Raw genomic sequence first — 17,649 nt, 5'->3', positions numbered from 1 at the left:
TTCTAGTTCACTTGTGACATGGTCCGTTGCACTAGAGTCAATGTACCAAACTCCTTCTCCTCCTTGTTCACGCATGGCGGCAGCAACATGGCGAGAGCCAGGCACAAAATTCTCATCGTACCTGTGCCAACACTCCATGACTTCATGGTCCGCCTTCTTGCAGAGTTGACACCGGGGACGAGCGCGTGAGGAAGAGGGACGGCGGCTATTGTTGGAGTTGAAGCCGCCACCCCCTGCCATGTTGTTGTTGTAGCCGCTGCTGCCACCGGTGGTGTTGTAGCCGCTGCTGTTGTTGGTGGTGTAGTCGTTGCTGCCACGCCCGCGCCCACTGCTGCGCTGTCCCTGGTGACCGCGTCCACGACCACGGCCACGAGACGCAGCGTTGGCCGAGGATTGACGAACGTTGGTGCCATGAAGGAGGCTGAGACGAGCGTCGAAGCTCAAAAGTTGGTTGTACAGCTCCTGAATGGTGATCGGTTCCACCCGGGCAGCAAGGGCGGAGACAACTGGATTGTAGTCCATGTCCAAGCCGGCGAGGATCTTCGACACAATCTCGGAATCGGAGAGCGCGGCGGCGGTGCAGGCTACTTCATCGGTAAGGGTTTTAATTTTTCCAAGATATTCGGCCATGGTCATGTTACCTTTTGCAGATTCGTGAGCTCGATGCGAGTGTTGATGGCTTGAGCTTGACTTTGGGCAGCAAACATGGCGTGGATCGCCTGCCACACATCGGCCGGCGTCGGGAGCGTCGCGACCTATGCCAGAATCTCGTGGGATAGGGATCCCATCAAGAATCCTTGGAGTTGCTGCTGTTGTGTGTACCAGAGGGATCGGGCGGAGTTGACAACCTGTTCGTCCTTGCCGTCCTTGGTGATGGTGAGCGTGGCCGGCGGTGGCGGGCTCTGCGCGTCGAGGTGGTGCTCCATCTGTGCGCCCTTGATCTAGGGCAGCACGATGGCCTTCCAGAGAAGGAAGTTACCCCTCGTGAGCTTCTCTTGCGGCGGCGATCTGAGGAGGGAGGTGTTGGTGGAGGTGGATGAGGAGGGGGCAAAAGCGGAGGATGAGGCGGTGGTGAGCGCACCCATGGTGCTGGCCGTCATGGCGGCGGTGGTGGTGGACATGTCACTCGGTCGCAAGGTAGCTAGATGCGATCTATTCCTGATCTATCGAGGAAGAGGCTCTGTTACCATGTGAAAACTATGAGGAAGCGTTAAACGCTTTGCTCGGGCCGCATAGTATTATATAGAAGGTATGCCGTGGCTTACAAGGAAGGGATCGATCGAGAGAAGAGATAGATCGATGCCCGGTTGGTTACAGAGAGGAATAACAGAAAAGGAGATAAGAGAAGATTACAAGTTTAAACTACTCCTATCTCTTTACAACTTATTCTAACAATGTGATCTTTTTTCATGGTAATATGCAAGGATGGCAATGGGAGCGATACCATATCCATACATGTGTAGTCAATGAGTATAAAATTCTACATATACCTATATCCATGGGTATGAACCTTTACCTGTAGTCATACCCGACGGGTACCCATACCCATGCGTACTCAACGGTTAGATCAAGCAGTACACAAGTTATTCACAATTTTACATCATCGATGGCACATTTGACAAAAAAAATGATCTCAACCCAAGAAAACATATGAAGAAGTATCTCAACTCATCGATAGCTCATTTATCTCAATTCATCGATAGCATATTTTACATCATCTTGACATGTGGTGTGGGTACCTCTGCTAGCACCTGGAAATTTTGCGGTAGGTTCCTTCTCTGACGGCATCATACGAGTGTACGATACATTGGTTTGTCATCTTTAGGGCATCTCAAACGCAGACCCTTAAACCGTCCATAACATATGGCTGTCGGGTTTATTCTCCATTAAATCTTACTCCTATCAGTATTGCTTTTATTATGTTTACTTTGCTATTCTATATTACTATCCACCACTATTTATTTTTAATCTTGTGACTGGCAAGACAAAGACAACCTCTTTGTTACGTTGGGAACAAGCAATTGTTTTGTTTGGGTGTAAGTGTTGCTTATCTTGCTATGTTATAAAATTCTACTGTTTTGATAAACCTTGGTTTTTAATTGAGGGAAATACTTTTGCTACCGTGCTACATCACCACTTCTCTTTGGGGAATCGAACACCTCCTAGAGCAGCAGTTTTTGACATAGTATTTAAGGCACTATAAAACATATGGAGAATTTACCATCTTTTGTTCCATGATTAGGATAATTCCTTATGGCCTACTTCATGAGATCCCACGCAAGCACAAGTAGCTCACGGTCTTCCTGCTTAAAACTTTGTTATCTGCGAACGCAGTTGTGTAATTTTTGCAGGTGGGCGAAACTTAGATAAATACTTATGGCAACACTCTGCCCATGAAGTTATATTACCTATAAGCAACGCTAGAAGCTATTCTTTGGCTTTTCCTCTATAAGAGAAATGGAATAGATGCAACTTCAAGGAGTCTAGATCATAATCATTTATGCATGTCATGTTATATAATTCAAAAAAATTATGCAAATGCATACCAACATCCTCAGAAGCAGAGCTTCTAAATTGTTCATGTTGAACCATAGAGACTAGGTTCGGTTTTATCTCATACTCAGCGACAATAACATCAGGTTGTGCAATTGGTTCTCGCATTAAACTATTGTTAGGAGCAGCAAAGCTTCCAACATTACGAGGCATGTAATCTTTTGGGGTTTTCTTGTGACAACACTTGCAACGGAAAGTAAACTAAAAACTGAAAACAAAACTGAAACAAAAACTCTAACAAAAACTCTAATAGAAATATTAGACACACAAATTCGCCTCGACAACGGCCCCAAAAAAGGTTTGATTAGCCTTTAGTGATCCAGCAAAGGCCCCAAAGATTGTATTTGTGTTACCATACTAAACCTTATGTCACGGGTGTTCAGAATAACACTTCACGCTATCCCTGCCCTTAGCCTCTCTGTGGCTTGTTCTCCATGATCATACGTACCCGCAGGGATGGAAGAGCATGGACGAGAAAAGACACAACTACGAAGCAATTTTATGTTACACATACGGGACGTTAATTCAAAGTACTTCCACCAATCCCTTCAACAAATACATCAGGTTGTAGGGCTATGCCTCAACCCATGACCTTACCGAACTACTCACACATGGAGATCAAATAACAAGGAGGAACCATTAAAGAACACATCAGGAAGATTGATTGATTGAGAATACATCTTACAATAGTTGTCCAATGTAATACAATATTACAAAAGTATGGCCATATGGATGAGTACTGTGGTGGTGGAGATGGTGGTGGTTATGGAGATGGAGATGGGAAATTGCGGCGGCTAGGGTTATTGATGATAGACATGGTGAATTCTGCGATCTTGGCGAATGTTGTGAATTGTTTTTTTGCTCTTATGGTGTGGGGACTTTTATAAAGTCTGTTCGGGTGCATCAAGCAGTGTTAGCAGGCCATACGATCGCTCATATGAACGCTGATGGTTGTATGGAATGTTGTCTGTTGCTCTGTTTTGTCTGGTGTGCCTCCCACTTGATCTCATCTATCTCTCCTTTACTCCTTTCCATGTATTAGCTTGATTTCATCAATAAATAGCCCATTCCTATGGAAACAAGACAAAGATTGGATATTTGCAATCCTTTGCATTCATTAGTCATTAGTAGTATTATCAGAGTGAACATCTCGGTTTAAACTCAGGTTGGATGAGCATAAAAATAACACTCATCATGGTGCTTTTTTGGCGGACCGTTGAGCTTGAGGAGTAGATGCGTCGAATTATTGCATAGGCGGTGCAGCTGTGACGGACTGTTGAGTTGGTGGTGCCGACGCATCAGTGTGTTGAGCAGGCTTTGCCTACATGTTGATTTGCTGAGCACTTGCCTAAGATCGCCAGAAGGGATGTGTAATACGGCTATGAATCGTCTTGTAAGGTCAATCAATCAATACCGATCTTTTTAAATTTTCCCAAACTCGCTCAATTCGTCATGGATGGATCCTCCTTTAGGAAAGCGATCAACAGCCAGATCCAGAGTTTCACTTCAGACTGGTGCAACATGAGTTCAAAGCCGTCCCATTACCTTAAAGAACTACTCACACATCGTAATTGGATCGCAAGAAGAAATCATTGAATACGATATAAAGATGGTTGATTGGTTGATCTATAGTCTTACAATGTTGGCCGATTGTGAAACTATTACAATTATGGATAACTCGAGGAGAATGGATGTGGTGGTGACGGATGTGATGGCTATGCAGATGAGATGGGAAATGGTGGTGGCTGGGTTTGTGAATGGCGTTTGGTTCTTTGTTTTGTCGATGCGCGGCTCCCCCTTCACAAATTAGGAATGGCCCCCTTTACAAAGTGTGCTTGGTTGGACGCCACGGTGCGGAAGACATGTGGTATGAATGTTGGTATGTGTAGGCACGGTCGTATCGTGCGTTGTCTTCTGCTATGGTTGCCTTCTAGTGTAAAACTAAATTTAAAATAGGCATGGGTATTAGGTCTTACTCTCACAAACTTATATTTGCGTGTGGGGTCTCATCTTGATATTAGACATAGTCCTAGAAGACACCCGTTACGAGGTGTTTGCAACATAATGAAGTGAGGGATTGTGTCCAAAGTACGTCTTGAATGGCTCGCGACCTACATCAAAATTTAGTTGTCCAACCAATGGCTCTTGTCATCGCACCGGATTACTCGGTTATTAAGAATTAATTCAGAACAAAGTGTTGGGAGTTTAATGACTACACCTCATTTATGCCCACGGGTTGCTTTCTGCTATCGTACTAATCCTTTGTGTCACAAGTTTTCATAACAGCATTCCACACATCCCCGCTTCTTACCTCCTCCTTGATTGATCTACTGGATCCTGGGTACTTGCAGGGCCTTAGAACGAGAAGAAGACAAAATACAACTCTGTTGCGAATCACGCGTACAAATAATGTCAATCAATCAAAGTCATTCCAACAATGCCGTCCACAAATACGTAGGGTTGCAAGGCCTTACCTTAACCCTTTGCCTTAAGGAACTACTAACACATGACGATCGGATCGCAAGAAGAAATCATCGAAGACAACATACGATGAATGATTGATTGATAATATGTCTTACAAGGTTGCCGATTTCTACACATTCGGTACAAGTATGGCTAACTTGGAGAGAGATGGTTTGGGTGATTATGCTTGTGATGGCCATGGAGATGAGATAGGAAATGGCAATGACTAGGGTTTGTAGACGGCGTCTGGTTCCTTGTTTGGATGAATGGCTCTCCTTTGTTGTGAATTAGACATGGCCCCTTTTATGAAGTGTCATGGTTGGACGCCCTGGTTCTGAAGGTGAGAAGTACGACCATTGGTAAGAGCGGGTGCGCTCGTACCATGTGTCGTATTCGACTTTGTTTCCCTTCCCGTGTTTCCTTTTGCCATGCATTTGATCCCTCACTTTCTGTTTCCTTCTATGTGACGAAATTCTTCCATGTTTGGGCTCATTCCCTGCGTAAACACATTAAACAAAAGATTTCACAATTTCTTACATTCAGTCACTAGTAGGCACACTAGTGGAAAAAGGGGCTTTCGTTCGGGCCTGGCCAGCCCATTAGTCCCGGTTCTGCCACGAACCGGCACCAATGGATGCATTTGTCCCGGTTCGTGAGCCCAGGGGGCCGGCCGGGGCCTCGTGGGCATTGGTCCCGGTTCGTCTGGGTCCATTTGTCCCGGTTCTTGGCATGAACCGGGACCAATGGGCCTCGCTCCTGGCCCACAACCATTGGTCCCGGTTTGTGGCAGGAACCGGGACAGAAGGATGGCCTTTAGTCCCGGTTCTAGCCACGAACCGGGACAAATGAGTTGCCTATATATACCCCATCGCCGCAGCAGAGCACTCCACAGTGCTCTGTTTTTTCTGTCCGGCGAGGAGAGGGCATTTGGGTGCTCTAGCTCACCTCCTATGCACATGAGGTGTTCGATGAAATGCCCGAGCCACACTAGTTAAGCTTTCTCCTCTGAAGCTCGACCTCCAAGCTCCACTTTCCCCGAGATTTGTCTAGGTTTAGCGGTCTGTCACGTCCCGCCCCCGTCTTCACCGCTGTCGATAGCCCGCACCGATCTCGTCGCCTGTACCACCATGGTGAGCCTCTTGTTCTTATCTTCTTCTGAAAGGAAAAAAATTCTTACTTTAGATAGATACTTGTCTAATTTTCTTACTTTTATTATTGCTTGTTATTATATAGTGCGATGGTTTTGGTATCCGCGGCCGTCGGCCCCCGTCCTGACTATGATTCGGATGTGGTATATATTATCTTTTATAACTATTTGGTTCATTTATTGTTTATGACAATTATGCCCATCAAGTTGGCATAGATTTTATTTATGTAGGAGGTAATTGAACCGGAAATTCCAACCGACCCTATTGTCGAGAGGTTAAATTTAGTTGAAGAAGAACACAATTACTTGAAGGAAAAAAAATAAAAAAATGAGGAAGAGAAGATGATATTGGAGTTGCATGTTGCGGATGTCGTCGATGATCACAAGATCAAGATGGATGCAATGCGGTTGAAGATTAAAAAGATTAGAAAATATGCCATTCATACCGAGGCTTTGTATCATTATGTCGTTGGATCAATTTTTACCTTGGTTGTGATTATGATCGCATTTGTTGTTGCATTGAAAGGTTTTACATAGTTTCAATGTATGGTTTAACTAGATGCTCTGGAGAGCTATATGTTGTTCAATGAGAACTATGTATGTACTTTGTTTTTAATGTGATGATGAACTTTTATTAATTTGGTCACTTATCTATTCATGAGAGCTATAGGTACTAAATTGATGATGTGGCTTTTGAATGGTGCATTTTGAACACAGAAAAACTATGGAGTTCAAACAAGTTCAAAAAAATGAAATCCCTTTGTAACAGACGAGTTTCCGTATGAAACACTGATACTTTGAAAGAGATTTTCCGTTTTGTACATGAAGTGCATCCAGTTTTTGCCGTAAGCCTCTCTACTTTCTTGCACATGCTATGTGGGTGAAATGATGATACCATGCCAACTTTCAACCTTTTCAAAGTTCATTTGTAGTGCTTTTCAATTTCAGGGTCTTATAGATGAAAAAAATCAGTAAATGCATGCAAAATAACAAATGAAGTTAGAAAGGATTAAAAATTGATGATGTGGCTTTGAATGGTGCATTTTGAACACAGAAAAACTATGGAGTTCAAATAAGTTCAAAAAAATGAATTCCATTGTAATAGACGAGTTTCATATGAAACCCTGATACTTCGAAAGAGATTGTCCGTTTTGTACACGAAGTGCATCTAGTTTTTGCCGTAAGCCTCTCTACTTTCTTGCACATGCTATGTGGGTGAAATGATGATACCATGCCAACTTTCAACCTTTTCAGAGTTCATTTGTAGTGCTTTTTAATTTCAGGGTCTTATAGCTGAAAAAATCAGTAAATGCAAGAAAAATAATAAATGAAGTTAGAAAGGGTTGAAAATTGATGATGTGGCTTTGAATGGTGCATTTTGAACACAGAAAAACTATGAAGTTCAAATAAGTTCAAAAAAATGAAATCCCTTTGTAACAGACGAGTTTCCGTATGAAACCCTGATACTTCGAAAGAGATTGTCCGTTTTATACACGAAGTGCATCCAGTTTTTGCCGTAACCCTCTCTACTTTCTTACACATGCTATGTGGGTGAAATGATGATATCATGCCAACTTTCAACCTTTTCAGAGTTCATTTGTAGTGCTTTTCAATTTCAGGGTCTTATAGCTGGAAAAAATCAGTAAATGCATGAAAAATAACAAATGAAGTCAGAAAGGGTTGAGAATTGATGGTGTGGCTTTGAATGGTGCATTTTGAACACAGAAAAACTATGGAGTTCAAATAAGTTTAAAAAAATGAAATCCCTTTGTAACAGACGAGTTTCCTTATGAAACACTGATACTTCGAAAGAGATTGTCCGTTTTATACACCAGTTATCTCAAAATATAACTTTTGTAGAACATCAAAATTTTGTAAGTTTGACCAAATTGTAGAAAAAAATCTAACACTCTTGAAATCAGCATTAGATCTATTGTAAAATATAGTCACAGTGTACTAATTGGGTATTACAATTGATGATAGTTATTCTATATATTTGGATAAACATGTGAAAGTTTGACATAGGGAAAAAGTTAAGCCTTAATATTTGGAAGTCTCTTTTGCATTCCCTTAGCTTCCATTAATTATGAGAAAGGTTTTGACATTGAGCGGAAAAATCGGTTATCGGGCAATAACCGCATATCCCAGTATTCCACAAGCAATCACCTTACCGAGCAAAATATCTCATTTTTTGAATTTGAATGAAATTTGACTGAATTTTGGATGATTTTTATCTGGATTCAAAATTCATTCAAAAAAAATCGCTCGGTAATCGCCTGGTATTTTTTGGTTACCGCGGTAACCAAAAATTTCAGTGTCCCACGAGATTGTCCTTTTCAATCCTAGATCCGAAACCTTATGAGTCACCAAACAGATACAAGGTTTGGAAGCAAGAACTCTTGTACACGAAGCGAACCAAACTAGTGGAATTTCTCAAGGGTGATATTGACAACGAGCAATTGCGTAAATCAGAGATTGAGGGACGGAGTAAGCAAACAATTATAGGAAGATGAGCAGTGGAAAAGCCTTGCTACCACTTGCAGATCGATCTTTCAATGAATGAAATATCGACACGAATGAAATAACTAAACCAAAGGAGTGAGGTATATTTCATATATCAATGAATCAAACACTAATAGCATGAAAGGTCCGACAAAGACCAACTAAACTCCTTAGGGCCTCAAACATTTTAACCAAGCTCACCTCGCTAGACAAGCTTGGCTTCCCTGACAGTCTATGTGACAGGATTATGAAGGCTAAATGTTATCCTGGGGTTGATCTACTAGACTCGGCATTTATTCGAAATGCATCTCCAAAATGGCAAGGCATCATGCATGGTTTGGAGTTGCTCAAGAAAGTGTTTGTATGGCGTATTTGTGATGGCCGCACTGTTCGCTTATGGAGGGGCAATTGGATCCCAAGAAGAAATCTGAAAATTAACATAAGCCCTACAACACTCGTACTCGGTGGGTGGCAGACTTAATAGACCATGACACCCATACTTGGAAGGAGGACAGGGTCAAACAATTTTTCATGCCTCTAGATGAAGAAGATATCCTTAGTATTCGACTTCCTAACTATGACGAGGACTACATGTCTACATTGCTTGGCAACAAAAGAAAGGCTTGTTCATTGTGCGAAGCAACCAGAAACGGTTGGTCCCAGCCACACGAAGAGATATGAACTCATTCCATTGTACAATAACCAGACATTTTTCAGGTATCATCGATCGCAACTTATCTCCATATATTAATGATCCCACATCATCTAAACAGTAACTACTCCACCTCAAGGAGCTGATAACCAACTCCTAGAATAAAGATGAGCTACTATCAAACAGGCAACATCTATCTAACAAGGGACGAAGGACTACCCATAACTGAAATCTAGCAAGTGTCCCGAGCACATTGCAACCAATTTATCCTCCTGACTGACTAGCATGACGTGACGGCAAATATGAGCGTGTGAGATCACTAGGAGAACGAAACCAGTAGCCAGAACGCGGAGAAAGAAGACGCAGCTTGCAGCAACCACGTGATGAACGCCAGGACGACCGAAAGCACGAACTGCCGGCAGGCCAGCTTCGAGTATGTCTCGCAGAAGTTCACATCCCACATGAAGAAAATTGTCAAGCTCGCGGAGGCACAGGCTCCTGAGAACATGAAAGTCGCCACGACCTGCAATGCATTCACAATTGATGTTTTCACTCAAATAGACCTTTGCTAGCTCAAGATTCCAAGAACTGCTCGAGTAAAAAAATTTATTTCACAGGGTATCTGGACTGTGCTTGTGAGATGTAACAACTTTGGCTGTGAGAAATGACAGCCATTAGTTCTAATAACAGGAAAAAAGAACCTTTGATAAACTATACCGTTTGTTGACCAAAAAGTCATGCAAAGCATATTGGTTGCTAAAATTTCTTGCTCAAATGGACAATTCATCAGCAAAGTTCGATGGAGTGCTTGTGCAAACAAATCTCTTTAAGATTACCTTATTCTTAGAGAAGGAGGCAGAACAAGAACTTGGCCGATAGAAAATCACGAGTTGCACATAACCTGAATTTTGGTTCGTAAGAACTAATGATAAAAAATCTGGGTTCAATTGCTTCAGTGCATGCCTTCAGTAAATTCAGACGTAGCTCATGGACAATAGAAGAGATAAATTGAACGACTTACCCAGTCAACCATAACAATAATGAATAGATTATCTGGGGTGTGAAGATCCTTTTTATTCCTTAGAGCAAAGATATCCTTACAAGCAAGGCCCAAACTCCACATCAGCTGCAGGATCAACGCTAGATTCATGTAGCTGAAATAAAGGGAGACAAGATTACACTCGTTAGATGATGTCAACAAATCATACTTGAGCCCAAATAATTCTGAATAGTAGTCAAGAAACTGAACACTTTATATATGCAGTTCATAGTCTCAATGATATGAACTTGATGTGGTTTGTCCATAAACAAGTTATTTTAACCAAGGACAACTTGATAAAGCGTAATTGGACAGGACCTACTAGGTGTAGTTTCTGTGGTCGGGATGAGACAATCAAACACCTCTTTTTTGATTGCCCATTGGCCAAAGTACTTTGGCAGACGGTCCACATTGCTTTTAATATCAATCCACCGAATTTTGTTAACGCATTATTTGGGACATGGTTTAATGGGATTGAGCCTAACTTAGCGAGACACATTCGAATTGGTGTTTGCGCTTTGATGTGGACTATCTGGACTTGCAGAAATGATTTGGTTTTTAACAGAATATCATGTATCCACTTTTTACAGGTTATATTCCGAACTACGGCATTGATCCATTCGTGGTCGCTACTCACCCTGAAGGAGGCCAGGGAGCATTTGGTTACTGGATCTTTCCGCTGGGAGATGGTAGCTCGGGATATCTTCAACCGGTTTGGATGGCGGTCATGTAATAGGATAGGCATTTAGTTTACCTACCTAGTTTTAGCCAGCCGGTTGTGGCATCTTTTCATGGCTAGTTGGTGTTTCTAGCCCGTTTTGGCTCTGTGTGATCTTTCTTTACTTTTTCATTATTTTTGGAGACCATGGAACCATGTTCGCACTGCTTTATTTGGTTAATAAGATGGCCGTATGCATCACTCTGATGCAGAGGCCGGGGAGTCCCCCTTTTCAAAAAAAAAAAACACCAGCACACAATCAGGGCATGCATGTTGACACATAAAACATGCGAGCTGCAGCATTTTAATTTTTCCAGTGTTGTTGGGAATCAAAGGGACACCGCTGACAATCAGGATTCCCAATACCACTGGAAGATTGAAATGTCGCAACTAGCATTTTAAACAAGAACTGTATCTGTAGTCATTCACAGAAAACATTAATAAAGGATAACAGAAATAAATGTCCAGTTCTTGTTATGAAAAAGATCATTCAAGTTCAAGTAAACTCCCAAGATTATCGACAAATGAACATAAATATGTACAATGTCGAGCTTGTACTCCTGCAGACATGCATGAACTCTGTAATGGAACTGTCTTAGAACTTGAACAAGGAAATCACCCAATGAAGCATCATTTCATTTGTTCCTGTGAGGCCATATATTTACTACTAGTTGGGTGGGTCACCAGACAAATACTAGTTACTAACTTAATTTGAGAGCATTGAAGGTATTCCGAGTTTATCAAATGAGGAAGTTGGTGGAGGCCTCATGATTATGTCGTATTTCGTACGTGCTAAGTCAAATGCAGATAGATACTTGTGTATGTACGATGGACTGATTAGCAGATATAGCTTAAGAAGTTATCCATGTGTTCCCCAAAAATTTGCGCATCTGAATTAGTTTCCTAATTGATTTGCTTTTTCAATGCCGAGGAGATTTAGTAGAACATTCAGAATCTACTGCACACAAAGAAGTAATCACCAGGTTTTCAATTGAGAAAAAAGCATCACCCTGCTTGGAAGGCGTTAAATCTGCCTCATCTGAGTACTCTTAAATAAGGGTCTCTACCTTATTCCCCAAAAATTTCCCTTGAAAGAAAGAGTAAAACTCACCCAACCTAAGAGTAGAACTCGGAGAGCATGCTAGATGCTACTTGAGTCTTGAGTGATGCTCATGAATTTGCAAGAAAACACACGAAGGGGGGAGGAAAGAAGTAGCATTTGCGGGGGAATGAAATTAGTACAAGTAGGCGCTGTAGTTGGAGTAGCCGAAGCCGGAGACCATGGAGAAGACGGAGGCGGCGGCGAAGACGCACTGCGACAGCCGCAGCGCCATGCCGCTCCATGTCCCCGGGCTCCCCACGACGCGCTTCATCCCCTGCTCTGCTCGCTGCGGAGAGGAGAGGAGGAGAAGCCGATGGAGTCCTTCCTGGCTTAGCTCGCCGGGCACGGATCTGTGGCAGTTGCTGTGTGCGCTTAGCTCGTGTGGGATGGGGAAGGTGATGGCTATGAGCAGAGCAGGAGCCCGAGAGGTGGTGCCTGACTTGCGTGAGACGAGATGGGAAAGGTGATGGGAGAGGTGGTGCCTGGCTTGCGTGAGACGAGATGGGAACGGTGATGGATGAGCAGGAACCAGGAAACTTCGCGGTAGGTTCCTTCCTTGGCCACATCGTCCGAGTATACGGACAATTTTGTGCACGCGGCTTGTCACTTTCAGGGCATCCCCGCCAACCCCTAAAAATGTTGGACGCGGATAATGATATGGAAGCCTGCCATACAACCATTCACGCATGTATTTCGAAGCAAATTTAAATAAGAGGATGAATTTTGTGCAAACTGAATGATTTCATTTAATCTGAATCAAATTCATTACATGGTCGACATATTTCAACTACGTAAACGAGGATGAGACCTTTTTAACCTAATTTAAAAGACCGCCGGTCGTGGCGGAGTCCATATCCCACGTTATATCTTCCCCGTATACGGCAAGCCCAACGGTCCTGAGCCCCGGGAAGTGAAATCGAAGGAGGAGGAGAATAGGAGTGGCCTTCCTGGGACCCAAGCCATAGTGGCGTCCCATGTGATACTCTTCCTTGCCTAAGTCTGACGTGGATGGTCCAGCATCTTGGTCGTGTCGGTGGGACGCGAACAACGGTGGCGGCGTGGTCAACACAGAGTTGACACCGTCCATGATAGGTCGGTCGCCTGTGTATCCTCTTCGGCCACCTCCGCGTCAATCTCCGCGAACAAGGCGTCCCTCTCCACCCGCAGCACGCGCAGCCACCATCGCCCGCGACAGATCTCGTGTGTGCTGCGCATTGACTGGTATAGCGTTCGTTGCTCATCCAAAAAGCCTGGATCCTCCACAACCATGATCATGACATCATCATCATTCGCCTACTCGACGATGATATGCTCCTTTGTGAGCCGGTGCTTGTCGAGGAGCCGAAGGTTGTAGCTTCGTTCCTACTACGCCTGCCGGGACACCGACAGTGGCGGCACCTGGTGCTCTTTCACCAGTACGGCGTCGAAGTGCGCTCGTGCCTGCTCCAAGGCGATGCCGGCGTGGACCGGCGAGGGCGGTGGCACCGGTGCGTCATTGTACGCCTTGTCTAACATCTCGTCCACGTCGCTATCCTCCGGCGAGCTCACCATCAAGCCAGCCTCTATTCGGCTCGCACAACGGGCCTGCCAGACAGCCGGAATGCCGACCAGCTCCTGCTTCTGTTTGATGGAGAGGCTGTCACATGGCGCTTTGGAGCTTGAGGTCATGACAAATGTGATGTACGGAGGAGATTGGGAGTGGCGTTTGGTGTTGTGCGGATCATGTCGGGCCTGGCCATGCATAAAAAGTGGACGTCGGTCGGGTCAAGCAAGGGTTGTGTGAAACACGGGCACCAGAGTTGGTTTCTCGGTAGCCGCGCTTGTTCAATGGCGGCATGAGGATGGATGGGCAACCGGTTTGAATGCGGAGAGAGTCGTCCAGTCAAGTCTCTCTGGCATTGAGCAGGCACAGAGAGCGGCACCTGGCACGGGCAATGCTCTCGGCCGGTAGTGTCGGCTCTAGTAAGAGGTTGTGTCCACTCTAGTTTGGCATGAATGCGGCGCTGACTCTCTGGAGCGGCATTGACTGGCATGAATTCAAGGCAAACGCTTCACGCGGAGAGGGTGTGGGTGTGGGAGAAGGTTTTGGGTGGGACCAGGGTGTCGAACGTGTGTGTGGTAGCAAACCAAATGCCTCAAAAGTTATGGCTCCATAGTTTACGCATCTTTAGAGCTCATTTGTTGCACATTATCTCCATACATCAAGCTATAGCATGTCCCATTGTGCCAATTACATGTCCAGATGCATGATTTCCAGTTTTTATCCTTTTAGCCATGAGCATTGCATAATATTTATTCTTTGTTACTTTTTATTAGTCTTCTTTGTCTTTGCGTGTCTTTTAGGCAATGTGGCACTAGTAGAAAACAGGGCTTTGGTTCAGGTCTGGCCAGCCCATTGGTCCCGGTTCAGTCACGAACCGGGACCCATGGGGGCATACGTCCCGGTTCGTGAGCCCAGGGGGCCGGCCGGGGCCTCATGGGCATTGGTCCCGGTTCGTCTGGACCCATTTGTCCTGGTTACTGGCACGAACCGGGACCAATGGGCCTCGCTCCTAGCCCAAATATATTGGTCCCGGTTCGTGGCACCAACCGAGACAGAAGGGAGAGCTTTAGACCCGGTTCCATCCATGAACCGGGACAAATGAGTTGCCTATATATACCCCATCGCCGTAGCAGAGCACTCCACAGTGCTCTGTTTTTTCTAGCCGGCGAGGGGAGGGCATTTGGGTGCTCTAGCTCACCTCTTATGCACATGAGGTGTTCGATGAAATGCCCGAGCCACACTAGTTAAGCTTTCTCCTCTCGAAGCTCGACCTCCAAGCTCCATTTTCCCCGAGATTTGATAGGTTTAGCGGTCTGTCACGTCCCGTCCCCGTCTTCACCGTCGTCGATCGCCCGCGCCGATCTCGTCGCTGGCACCACCGTGGTGAGCCTCTTGTTCTTATCTTCTTCCTGAAAGAAAAGAATTCTTACTTTAGATAGATACTTGTCTAATTTTCTTATTTTTATTATTGCTTGTTATTATATAGTGCGATGGTTTTGGTATCCGCCCCCGTCGGCCCTCGTCGTGTCTATGATTCGGATGTGGTATATATTATCTTTTAGTAACTATTTGGTTCATTTATTGTTTATGACAATTATGCCGACCAATGTGACATAGATTTTATTTATGTAGGAGGTAGTTGAACCGGAAATTCCAACCGACCCTATTGTCGAGAGGTTAAATTTAGTTGAAGCAGAAAACAATTACTTGAAGGAAAAAATAAAAAGAATTGAGGAGGAGAAGATGATATTGGAGTTGCATGTTGCGGATGTCGTCGATGATCACAAGATCAAGATGGATGCAATGCGGTGGAAGATTAGAAAATATGACAATCATACCGAGGCTTGGTATCATTATGTCGTTGGATCAATTGTTACCTTGGTTGTGATTATGATCGCATTTGTAGTTGCATTGAAAGGTTTTACATAGTTTCAATGTATGGTTTAACTAGATGCTCTGGAGATCTATATGTTGTTCAATGAGAACTATGTATGTACTTTGTTTTAAATGTGATGATGAACTTCTATTAATTTGGTCACTTATCTATCCATGTGAAGCTGTAATGATTTTTGACACACATAATTATATATAATGCACGCAGTGCATCCGGTTTTTCCCGTAACCCTCTCAACTTTTTAGCACATGTTATGTGGGTGAAATGATGATACTATGCCAAGTTTCAACATTTTCAGAGTTCATCTATAGCGCTTTTCAATTTTAGGGTCATTTAGCTCAAAAATCAGTGAATGCATGAAAAATAACAAATGAAGTCAGAAAGGGTTGAAAATTGATGATGTGGCTTTGAATGGTGCATTTTGAACACACAAAAAGTCTGGAGTTCAAATAAGTTCAAAAAAATGAAATCCCTTTGTAACAGATGAGTTTTCATCCGAAACCCTGATACTTCGAAAGAGATTGTCCATTTTGTACATGAAGTGCATCTAGTTTTTGTCATAACCCTCTCAAGTTTTATGCACATGCTATGTGGATGAAATGATGATATAATGCCAACTTTCAACCTTTTCAGAGTTCATTTGAAATGCTTTTGAATTTCAGGGTCATTTAGCGCAAGAAAATTAGTAAATGCATGAAAAATAACAAATGAAGTCATAAAGGGTTGAAAATTGATAATGTGCTTTGAATGGTGTATTTTGAACACACAAAAAAGTCTGGAGTTCAAATAAGTTCAAAAAAATGAAATCCCTTTGTAACAGATGAGTTTTCGTCTGAAACCCTGATACTTCGAAAGAGATTGCCCATTTTGTACATGAAGTACATCTAGTTTTTGCCGTAACCCTCTCAACTTTTTAGCACGATGAAAGGAGTTTGAACATAGAGATCCAAGCCCCAGACTTGGCCGTTTCGGAGAGTGAAAAAGTCATTTTTTTAAATGCTCAAAACTAAAATCTAATATGGTAAATGGACATGTGTTTTTCATACGAATCCAACAAGCCCAACAATGTCAAATTCCGAGTTTGTATGAAGAAATGGTGGCCGATTTACCGAAGAGGTCCAGAGTAAAAGACGACGTTTCATACGACCACACCTGGTCGTATGCGCAATCAAGCCCAAAAGTTGCCTCTTCACATGAGATTCTTCACTGATTCCATCCCCGTTTGTTCGGATGTTTTGGGAGAGGATAATGCTCACCAAGAACCCTTGAACGATCAAAGGAGAGATACTACATCAAAGGAGAAGGCTATGAGTGAGCTCTTATATATACACATCCAACCCTAGCGGCCGCCATCAAGCTTCATCTATCACGCCTCATGCATCATTCATCTTGATGTCCATTCGTCATCCACATCAGGAACACCATTGTTGCAACCAAGAGGGAGACCGAAAGGAGTTGCGCCATCATCATCACCATCATCACCCCTTCTTCCTCCTCCATCACGGTCTCCATGATGGGTTGTAACATCTCTTGAACCCTGTTTATGTGACATTATTTGAATAATTGTTGGCTATGGCTCGGCCGATTAGTATGTGGTTATTTGATACGTTTATAGTCTACTAGCTAAGTGTGCGTGCGTTGCCACGGACTAAAAGCATTTCCATGAAAAGATAAATAAAATCATAATCTGAATTTTTCTTAGATTGTACCTAAGTCCTAGCTCTCTTACTATCAACATGCACCCTAGTGACTCACCTGTTACAATCCCAACCCTTTCATTTGTACAGAACAAAAATATATAGACAAACTGTTCATTCCATGCTGTCACAAACACATGGGGTGGCTCCCTTCCCATTTTATTACCACTACACACTCCCACTTCCTTTCTTTTGACATTTGGACTATGTCTTGCTGCCACTGCCATGCATGGGTTCACAATTTTGTCTTGACCAAAGGTTCTTACCAGTAGAGCCGATGGATGGAAATAATGGATTGAAACAATGGAGCAACTGTATCCTCACATTCAGTAGGCACAC

The 17,649-nt window shown here is 43.5% G+C and overlaps 1 protein-coding gene across 1 annotated transcript; it reads right to left on the bottom strand.

The window, feature by feature from the left end:
• Positions 1–9,339: 9,339 nt before the first annotated feature.
• Positions 9,340–12,703, bottom strand: LOC125545939 (CASP-like protein 5B3). Its single transcript, XM_048709996.1, has 3 exons — positions 12,317–12,703; positions 10,339–10,471; positions 9,340–9,840 (listed from the first exon to the last, which is right to left on the bottom strand). Exons 1-3 carry the CDS (start codon positions 12,445–12,447, stop codon positions 9,637–9,639), a joined length of 468 nt encoding a protein of 155 aa, XP_048565953.1. The 5' UTR covers positions 12,448–12,703; the 3' UTR covers positions 9,340–9,636.
• Between the last annotated feature and the right edge of the window lie 4,946 nt (positions 12,704–17,649).

This window comes from Triticum urartu, chromosome 3 (assembly GCF_003073215.2).
Source record: "Triticum urartu cultivar G1812 chromosome 3, Tu2.1, whole genome shotgun sequence".
NCBI classification, from domain to species: Eukaryota; Viridiplantae; Streptophyta; class Magnoliopsida; order Poales; family Poaceae; genus Triticum; species Triticum urartu.
Note: the sequence above shows the minus strand (reverse complement) of the source record. Positions and strands in the feature narration are given on the sequence as shown.